Source organism: Pistacia vera, unplaced genomic scaffold, assembly GCF_008641045.1.
Source record: "Pistacia vera cultivar Batoury unplaced genomic scaffold, PisVer_v2 Contig438, whole genome shotgun sequence".
NCBI classification, from domain to species: Eukaryota; Viridiplantae; Streptophyta; class Magnoliopsida; order Sapindales; family Anacardiaceae; genus Pistacia; species Pistacia vera.
The window spans coordinates 12,360-34,375 of NW_022196266.1; the positions used below are offsets into that span (position 1 = coordinate 12,360).

Here is a 22,016-nt window from a genome sequence, read left to right on the forward strand (position 1 = left end):
AACAGGGTGAGCTATAAATGCTCAGTAAGTAAACCAAATCTAACTATGCTCTTACTCCGATATCCCCATTTTTGTTGTACTGCTTCTAAATTTCTGCTTGCTTTCTCTCTTTATTCTTAGGCGTACTACTTAGTAGTCTTCTATTTTTCTCAAATCCTTCTAAATCCTTCTAGTGTTGTTCTATTCTTTTTCATTTTATTTCTCTTCTCTACTAGATTATAACTTTCTGTTTCTTTCTCTACTCAACAAATCGGTAAGTTTCCTTCCTATTTGTCATGTTTCTAATTTCTGTTCTTTTCTAGCATGTATCTAATTTCTGTTTTTTTCTTGAATATCTCTAATTTCTTTTCTATTCTCATAGGCTTCTATTTTCTTTTCTTCTCTATTCTCATGGGTTTCTATTTTCTTTTCTTAGCTAGTCAAACACGCAATAATAAAATAAACTCTTTAATCTATGCATAAATGCATAAGATGCAATGCACATAAAATGTCTAATGCATATGCCATAAATGCATAAGCTGCAACGCACATAAAATGTCTAATGCATATGCAAATGATCATGTTTGTATTCTTCCTGAAAATTCTTTTCTAATTCTTTCTGAAATTATTTTCCTTTCGTTCTGAAATTCTTTCTGTTTTCTATTTCTTATTTTATTTTTCTTTCTTTCTGAAATTCTTTCTGTTTTCTATTTCTTATTCTATTTTTCTTTTTTTTCTGAAACTCTTTCTGTTTTCTGTTCTGGTTTGTCGATCGGACTAGGTTGAAGCATAGATTTGGAGCCCTGGCCATGTGAGTGTATTCTGAAATTCTTTCTAGGTACAGTCATTGTCCACATGCACTTCTAGCGGACTGTACAATTCTGTTTTCTATTCTGAGGCCACTCACTGATGGCGGCGTGCATGTGGGAAACTTCTGCATCTCTGTCGCCACTAGCTAACGCAGCGAATACTCAACAAGTTTCCCATCGCAACAACCCTATGAAAACATGCTCTGTAAATTTGCAAAATAACTAGTTAAACATTTTCCAATAATTTTAAAATTTCTAAAATATATGTTATGCTATGTCATGCATTTATATGCTGTCTATGCATGATCCCAAAATATGTGTCTGATTCTGGCATGTATTCTATTAATTATAAGGCTTTTATTTCTATACTTTTCTGGAAAGCCCAAAGTTATTCTAGTAACACACTTAACTTAAACATTTTCTATTTTATTCTTTATTTCTGAATTCTATGCATCGTGTGTATGTACGCGATTATATAATTTCTACATAATTTTGTAATTCTTCAATTCTATAATGCTATGTAAAATGTACACGTACACAATTATATTATTTCTCACAAATTCTACTATTCTATAATTCTATTAGTAAGATTAAAACAACACAATTCAACTAGGGAATGAATTCTACATTTTGGGCAATCTAATTTTTTCTATAAAAATCTATGCCACAACTTAAGTCTATTAACTTGTCCAATTATGCTACAAGATTTTCTCAAATTTATATATATATCACATAACCATATCATTAAACTACTCTCTAATATTTTCTAACGTTACAAACATGTCTTGTACAACTTTCTAAATACAAATTTTAATGTCAAAAATTTGCATTCTCTTAACATGACCATCAACATTGTTATACATGCCCTTCTTTCTTCTTTTCTTTTGGCTACATTCTATTAGACCTGGCAAACGGGCGGGTTGGGTGGGTATGGTCCGGGTAGCAATGGGTCACGGGTGGAAAGGGTCACGGGTTAATGGGTGAAAAATTCTCACGGGTCGACATTTTCATGATCCGTACCCGCCCGTGCGGACACGGGTCACCCACGGGTCACCCGTGAAAATGGAAGCAGCTTTTTATATTTTTCATATTTTTTACTGTTTTCCATATTAAACTTATTAGTTATTAACTTATTATATTAAATAAATGGATGATTAAATTAAATTTGATTAGATTTCACCAACATTATTAATTTAATATTAATATTTTTCATATTTATATCAAAGTCCACCATATAGATAATAGAATTAATAAACACTAAACATACATAGTAATTACTAATTAGTAAACACTAAACATATAAAATTGTTTAACATTCAACATACATAACATAGTAAACACTAAATAATTAAACATATATAATTGTTTAACCAAAGTACCAAACACACTAAACAAACAAAACCTCTCTTGATTATGCAATCTCCTTCCCCCGCCCTTGACTTAATGGCACAACTAGTTGAGCATCATCAATTTCATCTTCAACAATTAACAAGATATAAGTTAATTATCGTAATATATTAACAAACAAAAATATTAAAACATGTGAAATATAAGTTAAAATGTTACCTTTAACTTCATATCCAGAAATCCATGTCCTGGTGCATATCAAAGACTCTGCATTCTCCGGTAAAAGTGCACTTTGATATTTACTAAGCACTTTGCTACCAATACTGAAACTGGATTCCGAAGCAACAGTCGTTATTGGTATACTCATCACATCACGGGCTACCATCGAAAGTATCGGGTATCGATCACTATTTTTCTTCCAATGGTCCAGGACATCCAAATTGCAAAATTTGATGCGATCACACCTTACCTCTCCCAAATAAGTATCCAATTCGGACTTCTAGTACCACTAAAGTCACTCTTGTAGTAGTCAAATTCCTGCACCATTTAAATATTTAAATTTAATAAAGCAAATTACAAAATAAAGAAAACTTTATTAATCACAAGAATATAAAATATTTGGGGGAGTATTGACTTACAAATATCTCTCCAATGATATTAGGATTACTACTTATACGCAATCATCTCCAGTGGGAACCTCATGGCCACTTAGACTCTCATAAGCAGCAAAAAGCATATACAACTCTTGTTGCACCAACTCCAACTTTCTTGTTGCAACTATTAGGCCATCAACTTTTTTGTAACAAACTCAACAAACTCAAACTTGAAACGTGGGTCCAAAATTGCTGCAATTGCTACACAACTATAAGAATCCCAATTTTTGTCAAATTTTCCTTTCATTGACTTGCCATGGTACTAAGAACTTCATCCTCATTTTCCACTCTTCGTATAACGCACTTGAATTCTCCACACATTTCTGAGATACAAGTTTGCTGTGGGGTACTGGAAACCCGAAAAAAGGTAGTGATCTCATAAAATGGTTGCAAAAACTTGCAAATCCTCTCGCCCCTATGCCATTCTTCATTTGAAGGACAACTTTTATAATTGGGATCTATTAGTGCCAAATGAACAACACACGACGGTATATTAACGCACTTTCAGCATTAAATAAGTGGAATTCCATCTCGTGGGAACATCCATTCGCAATCCTTTTGAGCTTATTACACCAATTTGTTTAACAAGTTCTCCAAACTTCATTCTTTTAGCCTCACTTCCTTTAACATATTTCACACTTTCACGAATTTTATGCAAAGCCACGCTACTCACCTTTAACCCTTCTGGACTATGAGATTCAGATATGTGCACAACATCGCACATGAAAAAAAGAACCATCACATAATAAAACATTTTGCAGACAAAGTTGACTCCTTAAAATGTCTTCCATTTTATCATTGTTACTTGCATTGTCTAATGTAAGAGGAAGACTTTCTTTTCAATCCCCCAATCATTTAGAAATCATACACTATGTCTGACAAAGAGCCCCTGAGTGTGGAGGAGGAATATGGCTAAATTCAGAATTCTACTTTGTAACTCCCAGTTCTTATCAACATAGTGAGCCGTTAAAGAAATTACCCATCAATAGTACAAGACCTCCAAATTCTAAGTCAAGCATATTCTACCCGAAACCCTCTCTAAAGCAAGCTTAATCCTTTCCTTCTCCCTGTAATATATCTTTAAGCAATCCGCCTTTGCGGTGTTCCTAGTAAAATGCTTAACTTCATGATTCAAATACATGTGACATCCCTAATTCCTTCATGCTCCACTATTGAATATGGGTAATTATGTTTTATGATTCCTATTGCCATCTTCTCACAATAATTTCTTGAGAAATCTTCAAACGTCTCAATTTGTTCACAATCATCATCATTTGATCTACACTAGTAGTAATGGTACGTTTAGGACAACCTTCCATATGACGTCTCATATTCTTAGTCCTATGACTAGAACTACCATGTGCATAAGACTTACCACAATCATACATTTTACCCTCATCTCCCTAGTATCTTCTGTATGTTTGTAATGGACCCCAAACATCTGAAACTTTACGTCTTTTTGGACAACAGTACTACCAGTAGAAGAAAGTTGACATACGGCTACATTACGACCCATTCCTAAATCTGTAGACCCTCCATCCCAAGCCAATCTAAAGGACACAACAAAGTATTTACATTTAAATTAATTCCAATCATATTCATAACAATTCGTCTAAAAAAAATAAAAACACTCCCATTATTTTTACAAGCAAACCAGCCCTACCAAATGACTAGATTTTTCAACTCAACAATCAACACCCCTCAACTCCAATAAGTATACCCAATCATAATTCATAACAGTTCATCCAAAAAAAAAAAAAAAATTAATAAGAATTTACAATTCAAGTTGCACTAATAGCATTAAGGTTATCAAATACAATCATAATATTACAAATTGATCACAAGTTTGACTTAATGTTATAGGTTGACATTTAATATAACAAAAATTTTGTTATATTTATTCGGATAACTTAACATGGATGTTAGAGTAACATGATAATTAATTAATTTGAGAATTTTTTAAAGTATGACTTTGAATGCACCGAATAATACACAATTTTTGTTAGCATAAAAATCAATGCTTCTTTTCTTCATTCAATTCTTTCACCAATAGTTTTAGAATTTATAGATCAAAGTCAAAATTTGGTACCCCACGGTCCCCACCCATAAATTGCCTAAAGCAACATTTTCTTTTTGTATCTCCTATCAAATAAAGAAAGATTATTTCTTTTTGTTTTTAAATGTGACTGCTTCTCAATGTTTTGCAAGCAAGATCTATTCGGTCACCTGCTTTTCTTTTCAACCAAATCATTAAATATATGTTGAATTATTGGTGCATATTAGATAGGATGTAGGAGTAATCTGCAAGGTTGTAAACAAAGAAGGGTGTGCTTGTAATTGTATCTAAGTAAGTCAAACGCAGTGTTTTAGTGTCTGTTTAAATAGTTGGTCTTGGTACTTGTCTTAGACTCTTAGTCGTCTAGTCGTCTTCTTCAAAACAGAAAAAAAAATCAGTAAAAAGCTACAGCCTACAGAGCAGTTTTTTGTCATGCAAGATTTGTCTTTTCTTCTTTCAGTTTCAAACTTTCAATTCGTCTCTACAAGATCTTTCAGTGCATGTCATTTCATGGAAGCTTCATTATTAATTGCAAATCCAGGTGAGATCTAATGCTATGACCACATACATGCCCACAAGCCACAATTGATCGTGACTCCAATTTAATCTAAAGATTGGTTTGAATTAAGAGACCACACTGACCTGACTGCTGCCGTTCTGGTGATGCCGTGAGAGGAGATCTGCTGTTGCCATGCTGGTGCTGCTGTGAGAAGAGATCTGCTGTTGCCGTGACCTGCTGCTGCTGCTGCCATGACTTGCTGCCACTGCCGTGACCTGTTGCTATTGGCGCCTGCTGTTGCCATTAGAGAAGTCAAAGAATGAGGGAGAGTGGAGCTGTTGTGAGACAGTGAGGGAGTGGAGCTGCTGTGAGAGGACTGGAGTAGTGGAGCTGTTGTGGCCTGTGAGAGAAGAGAATGGCTGCTGTGTTTTTTGTTTTTTTCACTGATAAGTTTTGCTGTTTTGGTTTAGATTAGGGTTTGAGTTGAGACTTGAGAGTGAGACTGTGAGAGGACTGACGAGTGATAACTGATAAGTTTTTTTTTTTTTTAAATTTCAAATTTGCGGGTCCGCGGGTAGTACCCGGTCCATCCGCAAAAGTCACAGGCGGGTCGGGTACGGGTCAGATTTTCACGGGTCAAAATATGTGTTACCCGTACCCGCCCGTTGGGTACGGATACCCGTTGACCCGCGGGTACATCCGCCTGTTTGCCAGGTCTACATTCTATACATTAATCTATATTGTCATATTAATCATTGTAAATACAATCTAACATATAGCACAGTATATATAGTTTGGCTAAATTCTAATTTCTTTATAACATTTTTAGCTAAACTTTTGAGCAATACAACATATTCTCAAGATCTTCTAGCACAATTCTATAGCTTGTAAATATAATAAGACATGAAAACTATACTCATACTAATCAATTTCTAAAATGATCATGTATTTAATACATAAATTAAACTTCTATTTCTTTGATGTTTCTTTGATATTTATATTTGGGAAAGTTTTTCTATTCTTTATACAATAAAATCACTTATTACATATTGTTTATAGCTAATCTCAAAACACAAAACAACAATATACTCATTTGGCCAAGCCATTCTTTAAACGATCTTTCTAATTTCAAGCATACAAGCTTGACAATTTATGGTGGCATATTATAATATTATAATGTAATCACCTATCTTTTACTATCATCAATACTACATTATTGCAATAATTTAATATGCAATTCTTGCCATCATTTTTCTAATTTCAAAACTCATAATTCAATGACTAAATACAACTAATGCTAAAAGTTCAAGCAACTTGAATCATGCACTAAAAACCATTCATTTCATTGAACTAACATAACCAAGTGTTATTCTAAATTTTGGCATAATAAAATGCACTTTTGAATACTAAAACTTACATTTGGTTAAGCCTAACATAACCTTTCAAATCGAATCATGCACTAAAAACCATTCATTTCATTGAACTAACATAACCAAGTGTTATTCTAAATTTTGGCATAACAAAATGCACTCTTGAATACTAAAACTTACATTTGGTTAAGCCTAACATAACCTTTCAAATCCAATTCTTTCGTTTCTCAAACAATTTCTTCAACAAGATTTAACAAACTCATGCATGCATTTCTCTTTGAATTTTCATCAAACAATTCACATGCACATGCAAATACTTGGTTGACCACACTTCCATATCTCTCCAAATCCACTAAAATTGGAGCAAAAACTCACCAAACTAACTTCAAATTTGGCAGGATTCAACACTTCCAAATTCCAATATCAAGTCATCCAAAGTTCCACCAAAACATCACATCTACATAACTACTCATCTTGGCTGAATTTGTACACATTATTTTCCATCAAACACCAAACATCTAAACAACCAATACTTCTTATCATACACAAACACTCAAGAATCAATTAACACATATACTACTCAAATTAAAGCTTAGATTGGGTTTACTTACCTTGCAAGAATCATTTTCTTTGCTTCCTTTGCTCACTTTCTTCATTGATTCGTGCTTAGAAAGCCACAAAATGAACATATATTCACTTTGGCATGAATTCTCATGTAATTCCCTTGGAAAACTTTGAAGAAATGGAAGAGAAATGTGAGAAGAAGGTGGCGTGCTCAAGGGATGAGAATGACTAGAGTTTGTCAGTTGAAACCTTATAACTATATATATACCTTGCACTTTTATGATAATTCCAATTATGTCATTGGTATATTTACCGATATGCCCTCACTTTCAATGGATTTAACACATGTCCTTGGTCATTTTCAATCTCTACTCTTTCATCTAGTTGTGAGTGAAAAGACCATTTTACCCTTATTCTTTAATTTATTTCTATTACTTTACAAACACGTATTTATCTCGGCATCACACCACGTGTATTTTCCATAATCTTTCTACCACTCTATTCTCATGGTTAACACACTTAATACATTATGTTTATCATGCTCACTTTTCATTTGAACACGTGATTCTGTATGAAATGACCATTTTGCCTCTATTTAAACTTTTATGGAATTTCTCTATAAAACTAGTTAAATATATTCATTATGACTATGAAATAATCCCTACCATATTTCTGAATGTGCCATTTTACTCTTATTCTTTAATTTCTTTCTATTACTTTACAAACACGTATCTATCTCGGCATCACACCACGTGTATTTTCCATAATCTTTCTACCACTCTATTCTCATGGCTAGCACACTTAATACATTATATTTGTCATGCTCACTTTTCAATTGAACACGTGATTCTGTATGAAATGACCATTTTGCCCTTATTTAAACTTTTATTGAATTTCTCTATAAAACTAGTTAAATATATTCATTATGACTATAAAATAATCCCTACCATATTTCTGAATATGGGTATTACATTCCCTCCCCCCCCCCCCCCCCCCCCCCCCCATAAGAATTTCGTCCCCGAAATTCTAGCATTTATCTTGGGAACATATTTTTCATCTCTTGCTTTATCCATCACGTAGCCTTCTCTACTTTGTGATTCCTTCAGAGGACTCTCATTAGTGGAATATTCTGATCTCAAACTTTTATTATCTTTTTGTCCAGCATCTGAACTGGTTGTTCTGTATACACTAGATTCTCTTCTAATTTCTACTTCATTGTCCTTGATACATACGAAGGATCAATCACTAACTTGCCAAGCTACACGACATGGGATAAATCAAGTATCATATCTGTACTACAATAAATCTAAAGTTTCCCTTGTCCATTCTTTGCGATATCTCAATTAGGCTTAAATTTCTTAGAATGATTTTCTTATCTATGCTGAATCATAAGACATATTTATGGGGGCAATTCTTAACAAAAACTCTGTTACCCACTTGGAATTCCACTTTTTTTTTTTTTTTAAATCCACTAAGTCTTCTGTCTTTCTGGGGCTCAACGTACAATTTCTTTGGGTATGTCGGATATCCTGACTATCCTTTTGGCATATATTTGGGCTAACCATTCTCATCTATTTTTATGGTCACTCATAGAGCAATATATCTCTTATGCACTCATCAACTTATTATCTAGTGCTGGTTACTCATAAGCCTTTTCCGACCATAGATCACAGATCCATGGTTGGAAACGACGAGATCTGGTCATTTCACGACCAAATCTCACCGTGAAACAGGCTAGATTTGTGGCACTACTAGTGGCTGCGGGCGGTGGTGGCTGGCTGCGAGCAGTGGCTTGAGGTGGGTAGTAGTGTTTTTGTTAAGTTTAAAACGTTTTTAGTTGCTAGGGTGTTTTTGTTAAATCTGAAAAGTAAGGGGTTCAAAGAAATTATTCAAAAAATAATAATAAAATGTACTATTATATTAATATTTAAAAAAGCGGGCAATTTAGTAATCTATGTAACATACTCATCCATTTATCATCTCAACCAAACATATTATTCACTGATTTGTTTGAACCAACAAAACACATTTTTTAACTATTTTTAGTAATCTTTAAGGTGATATTTTTTTTATTAATATAATATCCTTTATAATAAAACATATATGACCTAAACACATTTCCAAATGAGTAATGTTACACTTATATCACTCTTTTATACAATTTTTATTACATCATGATGTGATATATGTCACAACCATATAAATTTTTAATTATTTAAAATTTTTAATATTATAATAAAATTTATATGATTATAGTATATACCAAATCATAGTGTTTATAAAATGGTATAAAGAAATTGTGTACGCATAACATTACCAAAATTTATATTTATTCACCTTTACCAAAAAAAGGTCGCGAGTAGTCAATATCTGTCACACTTGGCGCGTGAGAAAAGCCTTCACTCTCACACTCACTTGGAGCCAACCAAATTCCTCGTAATATAAGCCAATCTCAATCATTTCAAATTCAAATAATTAAAAAAAAAAAAAAAATCGATCCTCCTTTTCTCTTCGAGCTCTCTTCACTGTTAACTTCCAAATTTGAATGGAAACCCTAACCAGAGACCAATATGTTTACATGGCAAAACTCGCCGAGCAAGCCGAGCGCTATGACGAGATGGTCAACTTCATGGAAAGTCTCGTGACTTCCTCTGCTCCAGTAACCGAACTCTCCGTTGAGGAGCGCAACCTCCTCTCCGTGGCTTACAAGAACGTGATCGGTTCTCGTCGTGCCGCGTGGCGGATCATCTCATCGATTGAGCTGAAAGAGGAGAGCCGCAAGAACGATGACCACGTGGCGATGGTTAAAGAGTATAAGTCGAAGTTGGAGAATGAGTTATCCGGTGTGTGTGGGACCATACTGAAGTTGCTGGACTCGCACCTGGTGCCGTCGGCTACTTTGAGTGAATCGAAAGTGTTTTTTTTGAAGATGAAGGGAGACTATAATCGGTACTTGGCTGAGTTTAAGGTTAATGACGAGAAGAAAGCCGCAGCTGAGGAAACAATGTTAGCTTATAAGGCAGCTCAGGTGTTCAATTTTATTTGTTAGTGTTTTATTTTTATTTTCAGATTAGTTTATTACAGTAGATCTCACTAGTTTAGAAATTATAACAAACTTATCTTTAGTTTAGTGTATTTTATCCGCGCAGGGGTCATGCCAAATGGATTTGTCTCTAAATAAGCCAAACCGGAGAGTTTTTCATTGTATTTTATTTTATTTTTTAAGTTTGTGTGGTCGTGGATGTGTAATTTTGGTTTATTTACTTGAGTTTGAAGGAAATCGCACTGGCTGAGCTATCACCCACACATCCGATAAGGTTGGGGCTGGCACTCAATTTCTCTGTGTTTTACTATGAAATTCTGAATTCATCGGAGAAAGCTTGTAGCCTTGCAAAACAGGTTTGCAGCATTGCCATTTTTAGTAGATAAGAAGCTTTTTATTATTATTATTCTTGTTATTACTTTTGTGGCGTTGGAGTTTTTAATTTTGGATCTATTTGAAAGAGAGTAGGCTTGTATTATGGCCTGTAGTATCGATAATGATAGATAAAGGAATGATTTATGTATTGTTACTCAAATTCATATCTGAACATATTACTTTGTATATGGTACTAAGTAGTGGGTGCTACTAAAGCTTGGTTATGCATTAATTTAGGTTATGAATGTGTATCCTTGACACAGTTTTCATTGAAGTCTCTCTATTGTGTTAGAATCAATTGGAACTATATATGGACATGGCTGCTTTCTGGGAGGAAAATGAACATTTTATATCTAGTTCATCATAATGGTTTGGTATAGAATCCAGAACTTTCAAACGCTTTAGTTATTTAAATTTGTAGACATTAAAGGCAGAACACGGTTGATATTGTATTGCAGATTAAGAAGCAGAGATATGATGGTTGCAAGCTGTTGATGCCTAGATGTTTAAACGATCTTTAATTACTATCATGCTACATATATGTGTGTATAACCTGATAGCAATTAAAGATCATTTAATCATCTAGGTAAAAAGCATGATATTTTACCATGCTTAATTTTGGAAGAGCTATTGCTCGATCCTTTTATTGGTGTGTATTATAAACCTATTTGTTTACTTGGGAGTTGATGTAACATTAGATCACTTCAGTCCAAGTGGAATTTGCAATCTAATTATCTTTGTTTTTCTTTAGGCCTTTGAGGAAGCCATTGCTGAGCTGGACACTTTGGGTGAAGAGTCCTACAAGGATAGCACTCTCATCATGCAATTGCTGAGAGACAACCTCACTCTTTGGACTTCAGACATGCAGGTCTGTGCTACTTTTATTAAGGGGGCATTCATTAATCTTGCGTTTGTATATAGGGGTTGTTTTATGAGATTAGGATAATATCATATACAGTAAGTTGAGACTATTGGATCAGGATAATTCATCTTTATCCTTTTCCTATAGTCTCTACAAAGACCCTGTACCACCTGAATGATAGAATCTTCAATAGATATAGGGGTTGAGATCTTTCGACTTAAAGTCTGACTTAAATTGAAATGAATTTCTTAAGACTTTAGATTTCAATTCAGTTAAGATCTAAAGTCAAAAGGTAATATTTGAAATTAACAACTCAACTTTAAACATCTTGGGCTTAAGATATATGAATTTGACAATTCGTTTCTTGTTTTAGGGCAAAATATTTTGTTCCTATAAAAGACCCACGCACACATAATGGAACAATGAAAGCACTTCATTTTTCTTAGCCTTTTAAAGGTGAAATTGAATTTTTGGATTTGTTAGAGAAAAAAAATAGTAAAACAGTGTGTCAATAGAGCATGAATTAAGATGACCTTATGTTGCAATAGGAAACATTTGGTGTTTGCTCCAAACCGAATGAAAATCAAAACAACGCTAATGTATGATAGAAAATCCACTATACTATAATGTTCGCAAGCATTTAATTTTATTATATTGGTTTGTAATAATACGATACAAGTTAGTGTTATTAGATAATAGTAGAAATTTGTGTTGTGATGCCAGTTATGCTCTTTTTGCTGCATTTTACTTATATGCAAGTATTGCTTGATGCTTATTGGTGCAGGAGCAGATGGATGAGGCTTAAGGTTGATGGAATTTTTTGCTCCTATGGGGAGGTGGGCTTGAATGTCATGGTATGTAAAGCAAAATATGACTTTTATTTGACTAAGTATGACTTGAGAACTAGTGTTTGTTATCCTTGTGGATTTCATTGTATTATATCTAATGTCTGATGCAAGTGGTTGGGTATATGACATGTATTGAGCAGGGGGAATGCTTTGTATTTGACTATTTGAACTGTTTGGCTATGAGTGCACCTCGCACAATTTCATGATTGGGGGAAACGTTGTATTACTGATTTCCTTAATCATTGCAAAAAATGATTTTCTTGTTAGCCCATCACCCCAAGCATATCTTAATGGCATTGTCGCAAGCATTCCCCAGCTCTTGCTATTAATGATGTGATTTTGCTTATGGGCGGGCCACGTAAGTATCTGTTTTAAAGAGTTCTAGGGATGACATATGGGTAATTGGGGTGGGCTAAAACTCAACCCATAGAAGCTTTACCCAAATCCACGCTAACTCATTGTTTAAAATTTAGACAGGGAGTTTAAATAACTTACCTCTTTTGAAGTATTCGAAATTGACAATCAGGTCTAAAAGTATGACATATTACACAACACGTCTCGTATAGTCAGTTTTGGCTTTTAAAAGTGACGGTTTGATGGGTAAAAATGTAATTTAATTATAAACTAATGATTTTATAAAAAAGAAAAAAAAAAGAGTTGTTTGGAAGATGTTTCATAATCATACACTCAGTATATGCTTATTATATTCAATTATTGACAAGAATTTATATATCAAAAGGTATATTTTAAAAATCATATAAAACTTTTTTTTCGTAATTTCACTCAAATTTTTTTTTATATTCTTATCTCTATAAGATTTTATCATATTTTCAACATCTCTTTTAAGAATTTAAAATCATAATTAAAGAAATAAAAATAAGATAAATAAGAGGGTTTTTGATAAGATAAAAAGCATTTATAAATAAATATAAATAAAAAATGAGATTAAACTAAAATTATATCTAAGAGTTTGTTAAAATCATGATATAAATGTTGGACATTTGTCTTAGGTTTTACAAATAGTTTAATAAAAGAAATCATTCGAAAAAAAAAACAATATTTTTTTTTATTGTAAATAGAGACTAGGATAAGGATTTTAATGTGAAATTCATTTTAAAAAATAAATAAATATGAATTAAAACTTATAAAACCTCCAAAAGAACACATGTGAATGAGTGCATTGTTTTAAAACCTGATCCGTTTGGAAACCTGATTTATTGCTCGGGTCTTGAGTTGATCGGTCCAACCGGTTGTATCAATGACATCATCATGATGACATTAACAATATAAAAAAGAAATGTAAAACTTGAAATTAAAAAAAAAAAAAAGGCTCAACAACACCATTCAATAACAATCCCAACACAATGTTGTATTCATCTGATTACAAATTAAATTACAAAATTAAAAAAGATAGCCACATAATAATTAATAACCAAATCATTTGGTGCATGTGTTTTTTCTTTGTCCACTCTCCAAGTTGATTGAGCTTCACACACTAGCATCAAACTATTCATCATTGTCGTCATCGTCATCATCTACATAAATTTAAGTAAAAACTAGTAATCATAAGTTAAAACTTCTTATTTTAAACTAATTTAATTTAAAATAGTTGCCAAGTCCCTTACATATTTGAAAAAAACATTGTGAAACATATGTTGAATCATAATAAGAAGGGTGATCACCAACACCAACATGAATAGATCCTTTTCCATATAACATTTGTTACAATTCCTCATAATTAAGTTCATCGGCCTTCTCTTCATCGTCAACTATCTTATATTTAGTTTTATCGATATTTTCCTAATTAGTAGGATTGAAACTCATTTTCTTGTAACACCTCTTAAAATACTATAATGAAATATTAAAAACATGACAAATAAAAATATCAAGGAAAATAATAGACAATAAGAATAAGAGTCATGCATAATTGCCAATGTCTTATGCCTATTTTGTAAATGCAAGTTATAGTGAACAAAAACAAGATCAGTCAACCGTTGATGCTCCAATCTATTTCCTCTTTTTAGTATATATGCAAAAACACTCAAATTTTGTTCATATCTCGAAGAGCTTGGAGCTTGACAAAAAATTTTTATTGCAAACTTTTGCAAATTTGGAACACTGTACCCAAATGATCTCTACCATTCATTTAATTGAAAATTAAACATAATAAATAAACACAATTTCATAACTCATAAATTAGACTTAAAAACTAAAACTCATAAATTTAATAACTATTACGTACAAGGACTTGTGGTTTTGGAGGTTTGAAGAGTATGAGAAAAGCTTTCCTCCCAGTCTCGAAATAATCTACTCTCCTCTATTAACATTGTCTTGCTCAAGTTGAACGCACTTGTTTTATTGTCAATAGTATCAAGGAAACGACTCATGACTTTTGGTTTGGTACAAAAAGATGTATCGTCATATTTAAAGGTTGGATTCAAATAATACGCTGCAAACATGAATATCATAGCGCAATGTCCTATCCCAGCGTAGCTTAATTATTCTTGTATAAGGTTTGTACAATCTCTTTTTATTTTTAAACAAGTTCTTGATCACGGATTTTGCTTTATACATGCCATCATACACATATCCTATTGTAGGCATCTCATCTGAGTCAACAATGCGCAACAAGCGTATCAATGGACTTACAACTTTGGACACCTTACCCATATTATCCCAAAAATTGTTATTTAGAATTATGCCAAGAACATCTTTGCCTTATTACTTTTTGCATATTGAGAATTCACAAAAAAAATTATCTGCCACCATGACTTGCAAGTCATGTTTGTGGTCATACAGGTTTCTCAATGCAATGAAAGTTGTAGTAAAATGGGTTGCGCTCGGACAGACAATTTCTATTCAATCATGTTCAATTGATAGATAATAGATGTTAGTAAATTATATAAAAAAAAATGTATATTATGTTATGACTTGACAAGAACGTGAGCTAAAGGTATATTACATGTCTTTTCCTCAACCAAGCTATCAAGAATGTATGATTATATACAAACTTTGTCACATCAGATGCATGTTTTGCAAGATAAACTATGTGATCCATCTCAACTATGTCTTTTATCACCAAATTTATGCAATGTGCTACACAGGGCGACCAAATAATACTCGGATATTTCTTAGACAATATTCTTCTAGCAACTTTATAATTGGATCCATTGTTTGAGACAAAATGGACAATACTACTTGGTCCAATCCATAAAGTTATCTCCTCAAACAACTTCAACAATGTTCCAACATCTGAAGTAGCCATTGATTTCACAAAGCAAACTCCTTTAGGACAACACACCTAAAGCCGGCGGTGGGCCGTGTCGTACCTAAAATTTAAGGCCCATTGTGCCATGGTCGTGGCGTGCCAAGACCTGCAAAAATTCATGCCCTGTTGTGTCGTGTCGACCCACCAAATTTGAAGGCCCACAACACGGGCCACTATTATCGTGCCATGGGCCGGCCAGCTTGCTTTGTAAAAATATTTAATTTTAATATTCATAAATTATGGTAATTTTGATTTATTATTAATAATTATTATAAAAATATTTTAAACTTAAAATAGTTGTTACCCCCATGTGCAGGTAATTATAAACACATATAGATTACACAAAGGATTTCCTGAGCATTAACAAAATGGAGAATTAATTACACAAAACAAGCAAAAGACTGATTGGGAAATGAAAGTTGTTCAACATTAAACAAAACAAGCAAATACTAATAATCAAAATGTGCTTACAAGTTTTTACGGTCATTCAACTGCAATCTTTTTTACCTTGACAAGATTAAATATTCTGGAGTGAAAGGGTACTACATTTTCTTTTGCTCGAAATATATGAACTTGCATTGCAGTTTCTTGTGTGATCTAAAAAACGAGTGTGTCACCTATTGCTATATTTTAAACTTAAAATGGTTGTTATTAACGGCTATTTTATTTTATTTTTAAAATTTTTTTTTGTGCCATGTCGTGTCAGCCCACATGCCTTTTTTAAAGCCCACGACACGGCCTGCATAATCGTGGGTCATGTTGTGTTATGCTTTTTTTTTTTTTTTTTTTTTGTGTCGTGACGTGCCATGCCATGGGCCAACATGACCAACTGCTAGCCTAAAACCACTATAACTTATCATGACCTATGTGAACTATCAGTCCAACCATTAGCCATTAAGGTACATCCAATATTTTCCTAAGTCTTCTTATAACTGTCAACAAGTAGCTGCACTTCCTTCTTAGCATCTCTCAATAAATTGACACACAAACCATGATAATTTGGGTGTTTATACCAATGTTTTAAAACCCGGCCCAGCCCGACTGGTTGAACCGGTTAAACCGAGACCTGGCTGGTGAGCCTCAAAACCGCCATTTTTATTCTGTCTGTTAACACCCGCGGTTGGACCAGTGCACTGTAGCACCCACCGGTCCAATCGTCCATTTTAAAAAATCCAGGTTAACAACTTAACATATATAAAATATAAAATAATTAAAGTTTTAATTATATAATATATATTAATAAACAGTAAACTCCCAAATCCCAATATCAACATTTCCCTCATTCCCCCCCCCCCCCCCCCCCCCCCCCCCCCCCCCCCCCCCCCCCCCCCCCCCCCCCCCCCCCAATCCCCATTTTCACGGCCATTTCCCACCCTTTGCTTTGAAAGTCTGAAGCTTCACTGAACTCTGAAAATTACCGCCGAAGTCTTCCCTTCGCCGTCGAAACTCGTCGCTGCAGCCTTCACCGTCAACGGCTTGCTTCGTCGTCAGCTGGGGTATCGCTCATTTCGCAATCTTCTCTGGCCTCACACACTCTTTATCACTGCAGATCTACGCCGTAATCCATCGTCGTCATTCTTCTCAGAGCTGCACACATACTCTTCTTCACATTGCTTGAATCTCAAGACTCAGCTCTTCATAGTTGCCCACTTACCCTGTTCACAGCCGAGCTCCACCTCCCCGACGGTCAACGAACGGCAGCTCATCTTCACCAGCAGGTAACTGTCACAGCTACAATTTTTAAATCACAGAGTTTTGATAGGTCTCATTATCTTAGCCACGAGGAAAGGAGGCCTGCCCATACTGAAGGTGGAAATGTCTATAAAAGGCACAGCTACAATTCTCCTTCTGCACATTCAGATGTAAAGTTTGATGAATCTGAATGTGATGAAAAAAATCGAAATGGAAGAACCTTCTGCCAGCATTTATCAACCACTTGAGCGACCTCCATTGCTAGTACCTTCAACTCTTGGTAAACATGATTCAGTTCATCGCACTCATCCTAAATTACCAGATTAAGATGATCTTGCTGCTTGTTTTGATTCTCTCAAGCTTAGAAAATCATAAGCCTAAAATATCAAATGCTTTACAACATCATTTTTGTTTGGGTTCTATAATCCATACATATTATCCAATCTATGATATCAAATTTGTATAATGCATATGCTTTTTGTGTATTGTACTTAATTTCCAGGTTGAAATCATTTCTTGAGCTGATTGTTACTTAATCGTATAAAAAATCTTTTACAATTTGGGAAATAAGTGGATTCTGTGAACAGTGTTTTGATTACGTTAGCGGTTGAACCAACAGGTTCAACCGGTTAAACCGGTTGACCCGGGACCTGGCCATCTTGCCGGGTTTTGTCCTGGGTCGGTTTTTAAAACATTGGTTTATATTGAGGCCCGATGGCAACTACAGCATCCACCAAAGGCTGAAGATAAATTGAATTTACAGCATTAATTGGGATGCCAGCATCATAAAAGAATGTTGCAAAAGTCATATTTGCTCTCCATGTCGCTTTTTTTCCACCTAAAGAACTCCTAATTGAGGATTGAGATCTAAGAGTAATCCTTAGAGCAAAATAGTCATCTATCCCAATAGGTTTTTTTCTTTTTGATTTATCTAGTGTTGTACTTTGTTTTTTACTGCTAGACCCACATTCATTTATGTGAACTTCTAGTGGATTAACCTCTTCACAATCTTCATTTAACATATCTCCCTCAAGTCCATGTACAGTAGCACCGTAAGGATTTGCATACTTAGGAAAACCAACCTTATCTTTATTCTTTACCATAGTGTCTCTTTGTGCTTCTTGCATCATGAATTTAACATCAAAGGAAACTTTTAAACAAGCACCAACATCCCCTTTTGTTCTTGCTTATTTCATTCTAAAAACACCTCCACCTCTGGTTACTTTGCCATAGTGAAGACATGTTAATGTCTTCCTTCCATTTTGATCTAGGCCCTCAATAACGTGTCCTCATGCTACATCACTCCTACCTCTACTAGATTGTGAGGAAGGACCCATAGATGTAGAGTTTTGCCCGAACCTAGATGATGACATTGTCTATCTTTAATCTTTATCTACCTGGCACATAGGCAATAACACCAATGAGAAGATATTACAATAACATGTTAAGATTCAGGTAAACTGAAATTAAAAGAAAAGCAATTACTATTAAAATACATATCCTAGTTTAAAGGATTTAATTCATAACCAATCCAGTCAAAGTATGTCTTAATGAAGATGCAAAGGTTTGGATTAGTTCATAAGTTATGAGATCATTAACAAAAACCAATTTGTGTGAAAAAAAAAACTTTTTTTAATGTTTATTAATTTATGTATATATATATACACCCATGTGCTACCCTTTCTCTTAAGTGTTATTAGTGCTGTACTATTTCAAATACCATCAACATAGAACATTGCATGAAAATCAGGAAAATTTTCAGTGTTTGAGGGAAATGATGCCTTCGTAACTGGAGGCATGATGGGTTGTAAATGAGAACCCAAAAAAATCCAACCACAAAACCACTCCAAACAATTTTTAAATATATCAAATCTGATATAATTAATTAAATTATTTAACATAAAAAAGGAAAGAAAGAAATTCGTCCAAAATCTTTGTTAAAATATATATATATATTTTTTTTATGTTTTGGTTGAGTTTATAGTTTAGACATGGATATGGAATAAACATGAGTTATGATTTTTTTTTTTTTTGTGTTTTATGTTTAATTGTGAATCTCTGTTTTTTTTTTTTTTTTTTTCATTTTCTTTCCCTTTTTGCAGATTTCAAAGGGAATGTTGAACAATTTCATGGTTTTACAAGCAATAGATGTTTGGTCTATATATATGAAGAATGACTCAGTGCTTCTGTATAGAGACATACAAGCTTGTAACTGATTTCAAAGTCTTCATTTCAATAATCAAAAGCAGAATATGTTATTTCATGAAAACCTTTAAACTGCAACATAGACTGAAACTTTTCTATATTACTAATGATGAAATCCAATAGAAGAGGCACAAGCTACTGGTTACGGATGGACATTACTTAATTACCTAATGTTTATCGATCTTATACATCAATTACTACGAAGGCAAAAGCTATTTTATTTCAAAACCTATGTATATAAAACAGTCTCAAGTGAAAAGAATAGTAAAAAGAACTCACCTCCAAATAAGTCGAACTTCAGTGAAGAGAAGAGTAAAAGGAACTGCTTTTAGATCCTTACTAAATATGTATCACATTATATTCATAATAAATCAAACTTTAGTGAAGGGAAGAGTAAAGACAAAAAAACATTTTAGGGTTTAGGCAACATTGGAGATGAAAATGAAAGATTTAGAGAATTAGAAGAAGATGAAGAATCTCACCTGCAAAATCAATGAAGAAGATGAAGAGAATCTCCTGAGTTTCGATCGCTGTTGTTTAAGCTGAAGTTAAAGAAGATGAAGAAGAATTGATTTCGACAATGGAAGGATGCTTTCTGCTGGCTCGATAGATATTAGACATTAAAATGGAAGATGTTTGCTGCTGTGTTGGCTCAACCGAAAGTGAAACTTAGAAACGAAATGGAGAATGAAACTGATGCAAGATAATTATGATTAGGTTTTTTTAGGGACTCAAATAGTGAATTGGATCAAGCTTTGGGCCAGTCAGTCTGGCCAGTTTGCATTGTTCCACCAGTCTATTATCGGTCCACAACAGTTCTTTAGTTATTATTGGTTTTAATATTAACTCGAATTAGAGTCGAGCCCAAGTCCAGGTCAAACGATCAGACCGGCCAGTCAGGTCCGAGTTTTAAAATAGTGAGTGAGTGTCAAAGTTTGAATATTTATCTAAAACTCAAATTTATTACAAAAACATGTTAAAACAACAAATTGAAAAATTGTTGTTGCAAGAACATATTTATAAAAACCAAAGTTTATTTTTTTTAGAAATAATAAAAATACTTAGAACTAACAATGAAGAAGCCTTCAGAGGCTATTAGGGAGTCGTCTCAAACTCTTTGCAGGAAGGAGAAACAGTAGGCGCATCCTGTTGAGGAGAAGTCTTCCTTGATTCATTGCCAGAGGAGGAGACAATAGACTCCTCCTGCTAAATGAGGAATCATGTTAGAGGCCTCTCCCCCAAGGCGAGAGGATATGAGGAGGTAATTCAGGATAAAATCTTGGAACTTCTAGAGAGGCTTGCCACTGGGATGACTCTACTAAATGAATGCATCTCAAACAAGGATTGGGAGCATCTTAAGTCACTCCCAATAGCGACTTTGTTGCAGCAGACCGTAGATTTGAAGGCTTGGGTTTGTATTCCCTCTTCACCATGCTTTGCTTTTTGTTGTCTATGATTGACATTTTTCTTTTTTTCACAATATAGTGCTTCCCTAGTATCTCTGTACTCTACAACACGGAGAGCTCTCATCTTCTTAGTACAAGTAAGAGGGAAGAGGAAGTCGCCAAGCTTGAGGGAGAGCTCGGTAAACTAAAGGAGAGCTTGGCCAATCGGGACACAGACTTCACCAATTTAGAGGTGAAGTTTGTTATGCAGTCCTAACTGTTTGAAAATTGGCTTGCCTAGAACGGCTGAGAGAGAGTCAACATGAGGCTAGGCAAGGCAAGCTCAAGGAGGTGATGAGGATCCTTTAAGAAAGAGTGGGCTTGTTGGAGGCCAGTCCGAACGCTCGTGATGATGAGCAGAGGGAGTCAGCGACCTAGCTGGATGTGGCCAAGACAGAGTACACGACTGTATTTTAAAACCTAGACTGGATCAGTCGATCTAATCGGTTCGATCGGGATCCAGATAGGTGTCTAATCTGAGCTAATATAAAGCTCGGTTATAAACAAAAAAACCGCTTTCCCCGTTATAAAACTGGATAAAAAGTGAAAACTGTCCGGTCTAATCAGACCACTTGGATAATTGGTTCTCTATTTCAAAAAAAAAAAAACAAAAAAAAAAAAAAAAACCCTGATTTTGGGTTCATTCTTTGTTAAAGTGAAGAAGAAGAAGTAAAGGGATGGGAAATAAGATGTGGCTTGTGTGATTTGGACCTTGTTTGGCTAGATTGTAGGGGCCAAGGCCTTCTTGGCCGTCAAGTGAAGTAAGGGGGAGGGCAAAGGAATAAGAAAGAAAAGAGGAATGAAGAGAAAAGGAAGGAAGAAGAAAGAGAAGAGAAAGAAAAAAGTTACACTATAGAGAGGTGGAAAGTGTAGAAAAGAAAAAGTGATGGGGGAGAGAAAATAATTAATATAGAATGAATAATTGCTTAGAAATATGTGCTATGCACTGGTTCAACCGGTTGGACCGTCAAACCCTTGACTGGGTCAAGGACGGTTTGGTT

At 34.2% G+C, this 22,016-nt stretch overlaps 1 protein-coding gene across 5 annotated transcripts; it reads left to right on the plus strand.

Moving 5' to 3' along the window:
* Window positions 1-9,761: 9,761 nt before the first annotated feature.
* LOC116144101 (14-3-3-like protein GF14 kappa) lies at window positions 9,762-12,611 on the plus strand. Of its 5 annotated transcripts, XR_004130214.1 has the most exons (5): window positions 9,762-10,305; window positions 10,427-10,676; window positions 11,154-11,344; window positions 11,447-11,563; window positions 12,342-12,359. XR_004130214.1 is itself a non-coding variant. In XM_031429554.1 (4 exons), exons 1-4 carry the CDS (start codon window positions 9,823-9,825, stop codon window positions 12,360-12,362), a joined length of 744 nt encoding a protein of 247 aa, XP_031285414.1. In that variant the 5' UTR covers window positions 9,762-9,822; the 3' UTR covers window positions 12,363-12,611. The 5 variants fall into 5 exon arrangements, 2 of the variants coding, with proteins under 2 accessions (XP_031285414.1, XP_031285415.1); XR_004130212.1 differs by lacking the exon at window positions 12,342-12,359 and having other exon boundaries at window positions 10,554-10,676; XM_031429554.1 differs by lacking the exon at window positions 11,154-11,344 and having other exon boundaries at window positions 10,554-10,676; window positions 12,342-12,611.
* Window positions 12,612-22,016: the final 9,405 nt, after the last annotated feature.

Coding starts and splice junctions, on each gene's coding strand:
- LOC116144101 (XM_031429554.1), top strand. CDS start 9,823: ATGGAAACCCTAACCAGAGACCAATATGTTTACATGGCAAAACTCGCC. Junction 10,306..10,553: donor TAGCTTATAAGGCAGCTCAG/GTGTTCAATTTT, acceptor TTGAGTTTGAAG/GAAATCGCACTGGCTGAGCT. Junction 11,564..12,341: donor TTTGGACTTCAGACATGCAG/GTCTGTGCTACT, acceptor TTATTGGTGCAG/GAGCAGATGGATGAGGCTTA.